A 7157-nucleotide genomic window follows, 5' to 3' on the forward strand; every position below is an offset into this window, starting at 1 on the left:
ACACCCAGTTATCCAGGATGTTGTGCTATGGAGCACAGTAGCACAAGACATCCTGCCAGAGTAGGTGGGAAGTACCTCCACAAGCAAAGACTCCCAGAGCCTGAACGTAGTATTTTAAGCCTCTGCCAGTAAGTGGGGACACTCCACCTCAGTAGGATCAGCGTGTATGTCGGGTGGTGTAACCGTCAGCTTGTGTGGTCTGTGGTCAGTGGGAGGAAGGGACCAAACTCCCGTAGCCCTGCTGGAGAACATGTGCTTGACAAACAGAAGATGCTGTAGCACTAGCAAGCAGCCATGTCAGAACATGGTCTAAAAGGAAAAGATGGTGCATTTGTAGCTACTGACAGTCACTTGGTGGTGTTCAACTGTCAGAAGTGCATGTAGACTTGTGTTACTAACGTTGCCACATAAAGAGTGAATGTTAATAGTACTAGATTGTTTATACCCTGTGTGGTTACAGAGAGAATACGCCAACATCCTCAGAGACTTAGTTTCCTCTTTTCTTTTATCCCACAGGTAATAACTCCAGTCAGGTCAGGACAAGGTTATGTTTATGAATTCCCTTCCAAATACCAGAAGGATACCTACGATATCCCCCCTGTTCGCCCTCTCCAAGGGGTAAGTACCAATAAAACTGCCAGCAGCACTGACAGGGCACAGAAGGTGATGAATGTCTACTGGAAGTTTATGAGCAAAGCAAATTCTCTCATTTCAGAGGGAAAATATGTTTTAATTAGATGCTGTGGCTTATTCACAGAGCGCAGAAGTATTTCAAAGTTGTATTTGATGTTGACTAAGATTTGGCAGCACACCAAACGCAAAAGTCCCATTTGTTTTCTGTGTTTTGATCAAAGACTGTATCTAAACAGAATAAACTTGCTCCCTGGGAACAATCTTTTTTTCCCCCTTACTTTGTTGTTGCATAGTTGACAGTAATTTACTCAGTAAGGGTAAAATTATCGCCTAGATGAACAGCTACTATGCAGGGAGTTATTTTCACCACATGTCTACTGCACCATGTCACTGAACTTAAATACATCTTTGTTCTGGGGAACACCCTTAGCATTCAGTCCCCAAGACCACAGACATCTAAATGCTTGCAGGACCTATAACCCAACGATCCTGCATCTCTCCACAGCTCTTTGAAAGAGCAGCTCCTTTAGAGGATAACATTGAAGCTCAGTAGTACATAACACAGGCTGACACCGAATGGCCAGAACTGTTGGGAAGTCTGGCTTAAGAGACATTCAGACGGTGGCCTTAGACTACATGCAGAACCCACTGTAACGTTGGACACGCCACCAAACGGGATGCTTGAAACATCTGACAGCTGTACTCTCTGCTAGTGAGACAGCTCACACTGCACCTGATAAAGCAGATAGGTGATGCTGACAAGGGCAGCCTTAGTTTCAGAGTTTAGTGCGTACTAGTACAAGCTTATTCCTCAGCCCCTCTGATCTCTGTCACTAAGGGTGTGATTCGTTCTGGTGACGTGACTATACTGCTCCCCTGTTCACCCCAACAGGTATGTATAATAGACTGGCCTTGATTTAACTGTCAGGATGGAAGTCAGCCATGACTTCATCTCTCCAGCTTGCTGTCCACACAGTTGCCCAGAGGGGGCCCAGCAAAGTGCATTTCCTCCTAACTGTCCAAAATCCCAGGCCAATCCCAGCAGCTCTCCCATACGAAACAAAGTTGAAGAGTTCTGATCATCTTTGGGCTGTATGAGAGGAAACACAGAAACCAGGAAAACTCACCTGAGACCAGAGCTTTCCTGAGGTGACTTGTCTGTATCAATTTATTCTTTCTTTAGATATATGACATTCCCCCTGCATCGGTTAAGGGGCCTGCGCTTCCAGTTCCCATGGGCGAAGCAAAAGCTTTAGGAGTCTATGACATACCACCCGCCAAAGGGGTAAGTATTACGCTGTTTCCACAAGATCCTGTGTTTTCATGTCTGACCAAAGACATATTTAAACAAGAGTTCATATGTGATCCTGACAGAAAAGGAGATTCAGTACTTTAAAGATTTCCTTGGTTTTTTAAACTGTTAAAACTGGTGAAGTGATGCACTGCATCGAAGTTATTAATGTTAAGGAGTGTGAATTGATAATTAGACCTATATTCTCTTTGTGGCAGCATGCTGTCTTTGGATTTTGCTACTTTTAAAAATTTGCATCAAGATGAATGCTAAAAAGTGAGATTCTGAAAGTGATGCTCCGTCAGACGCAGGATAAGTAGCTGACTCCATGAAAGTCAATGGCAGATCATCCACCCCAGCATTTTATAGGCCATGTGGAAGATGTAAAATATTTTTTGTTCTAGCCAGTTTCATGGTTTGCTTTCTGTGATGCAGGTCTACGCTACACCTCCATCTGCATGCCGAGATGATACAGGCCTGAGGGAAAATTTGCAGGATTTTTCGTCTCCAGTTGGCCACAGTGTAAGACAAGAAGGAGTATATGATATTCCTCCTCCCATCACCAAAGCAACTGGGAAAGAACTTAATAAATTTTCTCCTGAGAGCGTTTTATTGCCAGATGGAGTGCCACAGAAACAGAATGTTTATGACATCCCTGTGAACCATCAAAACCATTTTCTTGGACAGCAAATTGCACCTCAAAAAGATGTTTATGATACCCCAAGAGGAGTTGCATTCCCAGGACAACAGACAGGACTCAGTGAAAGTCTCATCCCAGAAGGAAGAGAAGGTGTATATGACGTGCCACCACCAGTCCTCCAAGACACTAAAGGCTTACAGGATGTGACTGATGGGATAAACAGGTTGTCTTTCTCCAGCACAGGAAGCACAAGGAGTAATATGTCCACATCTTCAACAACATCAAAAGACTCTTCGTTCTCAGCATCAACTGCACAGGACAAAAGACTAATCCTTGACCCAGACACTGCTATAGAGAGGCTTTATCGCCTCCAGCAGATGGTGGAGACAGCTGTCAGTAACCTTATGGCCTTCATTACAGCAGACTGGCGGTCTTATGGATATATGGAGAAACACATCAATGAAATTCACACTGCTGTGGATAAGGTTGAGCAGTCACTGCTGGAGTACCTCCAGTTTGCGAAAGGATCAGCAGCCAATGCTTCCTGCCTATCTGAATTCGGCCTTCTTAACAAAATGAGAAGGGAAGTGCAAAGGTTGGAGGACTCTCACCAGATCCTTACCCAAACCAGTCACGACTTGAACAGCTACAACTGGTCTTTGAACGTTCTAGCTGTCAACAGACTGCAGAACAAGTGTGATGACCTGGATCGGTTTGTTATGGTGGCAAGGACAGTCCCGGATGATGCCAAGCAACTGACCACTACCATCAGCATCAACGCAGAGGTGCTCTTCAAACAGGCGTTGAGTAGCTCACGTTTCAAAAACATACCAGAGAATATCATGAACGCTCCTGACTATCTATATGACAATCCTCACATGCAGCGTCATGGAGAAAAAGCACAGAACCACTGCAGTTCCCTTCCTCCGCTCCTGAGTAAGGGTCAGCACCCTCCCAGTACCACCAGTGAGAGCTCAGAAAAGAGCTGGATGGACGACTACGATTATGTTCACCTGCAGGTAGGTAAACCCAACACCTTGTTCTGCACAAGGCCACGTAAGAGTTGTCTGGTTTTTGCAGAAGCTGTTTTCAGGGAAGCAGCAATTAGATTGCCGCACTAATACATATTACATTCAAGAGTAATTCCACCGGGGTGATATATATATATAATATATATAAAAATAGCAGTAGCCTTTTGCTGTGCAACACTATCCTTTTCTTCTCCATACTCTTAGTGGTGCACTACCAGTGAAAAAGCCGATGCAAAGCAGCCTGTTATTTGACCTATGAGATGTCATTTAGTGGGTTTGATTTAACACGGTGTCTTATGTTATGCAAAACAGGGGAAAGAAGAGTTTGAAAGGCAACAGAGGGAGCTGCTGGAGAAAGAAAATATCATCAAGCAAAGCAAAATGGAGCTAGAGCACCATCAGGTATGTTTGCTCAGGTGCAGTAATCACATTAGTATGCAGTGTTGCTTGCACGTAAGGAGTATTTGTCAAGTAAAGCAGGAGGGGCCCTTCCTTTAGCAGTGTGCAACTGCTAGCATCATGGCTGTGAGGTGTGCGTGAGTGCCAGCACACACAGTTGTCCCAGGTGCTAGATGATGAAGATGACAGGTATTAGGTCTTGGCTAAACAGCAGCTCCAGGTTAGTTTCTTTCCAAGTGGGATTTATACCAGTCAGGCTCCACCATTAATGGATTTATGACTGCGAAGGACAAAGCCGCATACTGTCATGTTCCAAATGGGACATGATAAGCATCAAAATTTTAGCACCTTCCTGGCACCATGTGTGCCGTGATTGCTTATGCCAAAGAAACCCTCGGTATTTGCTGCAGAGCAGCTATTCCGAAGATCAGCATCTCTGCCCTGTTCATTTCCTTGTTGCCACTCCATACCTGAGCAGAAGCCTAGCCACAGCTGTCAGTGTTGAGAGTGACACCTCTTGTGGCAGAAATAAGCCTTTCCCTTGCAAACAATTTCCAACCCTCTCAACTTCAGAAGGTAATTATTTTTTATACAATGCACCATTGTGGTGGACCCGGTGCATACATATAAGAAAAAGCAGTTTCTGTCTCCAAAAGTTTACCACAGAGGGGAAACAGACTTCTGCAGTGTCTCACAGTGGGCCAGTCACAAAGCCAGCGTGAGAACTTGGCCTTCCCGACCTGCAGTTCAGTGCCTTAATCACTGGGCCACACTGAATACATGCGCCCCCTGCACGTTTGTTCAGTAAACAGTGATACCATTAATTAAATATCGTGCTTAACATCACTTTAAATGCTAAAAAAAAATAGGTCATATAAGATGGAGGGCTGTCACTGTGCCCTCATTAATTCTTCAATATGTTGTTGCCATATTGCATGGCAGAAAATTGTATGAGCAATGTGGAGGTGAGAGTTAAAGGTTTGTCATCTCAAAATCCCACGGAGATGGCAGCTTTTTAAAGATTGTGTAGGAGTCACTGCCACTTGGCTCCATCTCTCTCATTTGTGATTTCAGAATATTCCAAATGAGCAACAGCCTGTAAATTCAAACAGCCTGTAAATTCAGGAGGCTGGTTGGTTGTTTTTTTAGTTGGTTTCTTTTTGTTGAAATGCAAATAAAGTATTTTAGATGGTTTTCCCTTCTGAACTCTGTGTATTTGGATTTATGGTAACCAAAGCACTTCAGTGCCCCTCACTCTCCAAAAATAAAAGATCTTAGAAAACATACTTCTTATTTAGCATAAGGTCAAGCTAGGATGCCCAGGGCTGCCCTGAGGCATAAGGTGAAATTGTAACACATAACAACGTCTTAGGAGAATGCCCTTTGAAGAGAGCCTTTTCATTTGCCTTTCAGATCAATCAGTTCCAACGTCTGGAGCAAGAGATCACAAAGCCAGTAGAGAATGACATCTCAAAATGGAAACCACCTCAAGGTCTCCAGACTGCAAACAGCACCGCCACCTCCCGTGACAGCCAGCTGCTTTTATTCTATTCTGACCAGTGCGAGACTCACTTCAACTCCCTCCTAAACGCCATTGACGCCTTCTTCAGTTGCGTCAATGCTTCTCAGCCCCCCCGAATCTTCGTGGCTCACAGCAAATTTGTCATTTTGAGCGCTCACAAACTTGTGTTCATTGGGGACATGCTTATGAGGCAAGTGACAACTCAGGACATACGCAACAAAGTGATGAACTCCAGCAACCAGCTGTGTGAACTGCTAAAGAGCGTTGTTCTGGCTACGAAAGTGGCTGCCTTGCATTACCCCAACACCGCAGCCCTACAGAAGATGGTGGACCGAGTCACAGAGATGTCTCGTCACGCACAGTTGTTCAAACTCTCGCTGGTCCAAATGGCATCCTTATGAAACCCAGTGGAATCCAATCCGTGAGCAGCAAAGCAGACAAACTGGAGCTATTTTTATGTAAATGTTATCATTATTTTTTTTTAGATTTTTTTTTATGAAAAATTTTAAATACATTCTTACGCGTTAGAGAATCTAATGAAATCAGGGATTTGGGAATATATCTGGTTCTGTATTATGTTTCTAATACACGTTTAGATTTGTATACACTGCATATATGTATATGTTGCTACATTCCTTAAAACATCAATTAAGCACCTTAAAAACTATGCGTCGGGTAAGCAGCGCCTATCTTTTTGTATATACTGCCCGTTTCCTCAGTATATTTGTTAACTGGATGCTGCACTCTTCTTTCATTCCATCTTACTTTTGGCACATGAACTTGGTTGTGAAACCTTCTTGTAGCAATCCATGAAGCAAGTGTGATGGTTCTCATAGAACTCCATTCTCTTCTTAGAAATTACTTTCTATAGGTTAATTCCATGAGATTTAACTCTCCTCTTGATGTTGCTTTATTATGTACAGCATTTGACCATTCTGACTAGCGTATATGCACAACTGCAAGCAGCAACACATCAAGCGAGGCATACAGCATTTGGGAGAAAAGCGTTTTTAGGATATATAAGTAGAGCCTTCTGAGGAGGAAGGCAAAATCGTATATATTTAATATCTGATGGCATTCAGACTTTGCTATTTCTAGTAGCTGTGCAACGTGGGATTTCAAAATGTGGATGAACTCCCAGCAATGTAAATTCATACGTGTTTACCTTGTATGACCTTGCATCAGCAATTAAATTTAACAGTGAGGCTGGAAAGCCTTATTGTTCATGGACTCAGAGTTCTCCTGAGAGCATCCCATGATCCACTGGGCTCGTCTTTGAGGCTGCAGATGAGCAGTGTCTTAGAATACCAGTCCCTTTCAGAGGGATAAACATGCACATTGTAATTCATATGGAAAGAAGACAGCTTAATTTGAAATAACAGATACTTAAACATCTCTAAGCTTATACAAAATTTAATGAAGAAATAGCACTTATTCTTCTAGGACATTCTTGGGAATTAATTGTATCTGTTGCAGTTCTGACTTCCATTCAATTATTGGGCTTTTTTTCCAAATTCTGTTGCATAGGTGCTGGTCCTTCTGCACTACACTGTTGTGAAAAATGACCTCCTGTTTTAATGGGGCCGTTCCATCACTAAGTACACACAATCCTACCCAGTAATTTTCAATTTAGACCCTTAA

The 7157-nt window shown here is 43.2% G+C and overlaps 1 protein-coding gene across 2 annotated transcripts in view; it reads left to right on the forward strand.

Annotated features, from left to right (window-relative positions):
* The window catches only part of NEDD9 (neural precursor cell expressed, developmentally down-regulated 9), a 73542-nt gene extending 66796 nt beyond the window's left edge, over positions 1-6746 (forward strand). For both annotated transcript variants that reach the window (XM_040586597.1, XM_040586596.1), the window contains exons 3-7: positions 517-618; positions 1817-1918; positions 2360-3583; positions 3908-3997; positions 5408-6746. In XM_040586597.1, coding sequence (XP_040442531.1) covers positions 517-618; positions 1817-1918; positions 2360-3583; positions 3908-3997; positions 5408-5917 — 2028 coding nt within the window. In that variant the 3' untranslated portion in view covers positions 5918-6746. The remainder of the gene's footprint in view (positions 1-516; positions 619-1816; positions 1919-2359; positions 3584-3907; positions 3998-5407) is intronic.
* Positions 6747-7157: the final 411 nt, after the last annotated feature.

Source organism: Falco naumanni, chromosome 3 (genome assembly GCF_017639655.2).
Source record: "Falco naumanni isolate bFalNau1 chromosome 3, bFalNau1.pat, whole genome shotgun sequence".
Taxonomy (NCBI): domain Eukaryota; kingdom Metazoa; phylum Chordata; class Aves; order Falconiformes; family Falconidae; genus Falco; species Falco naumanni.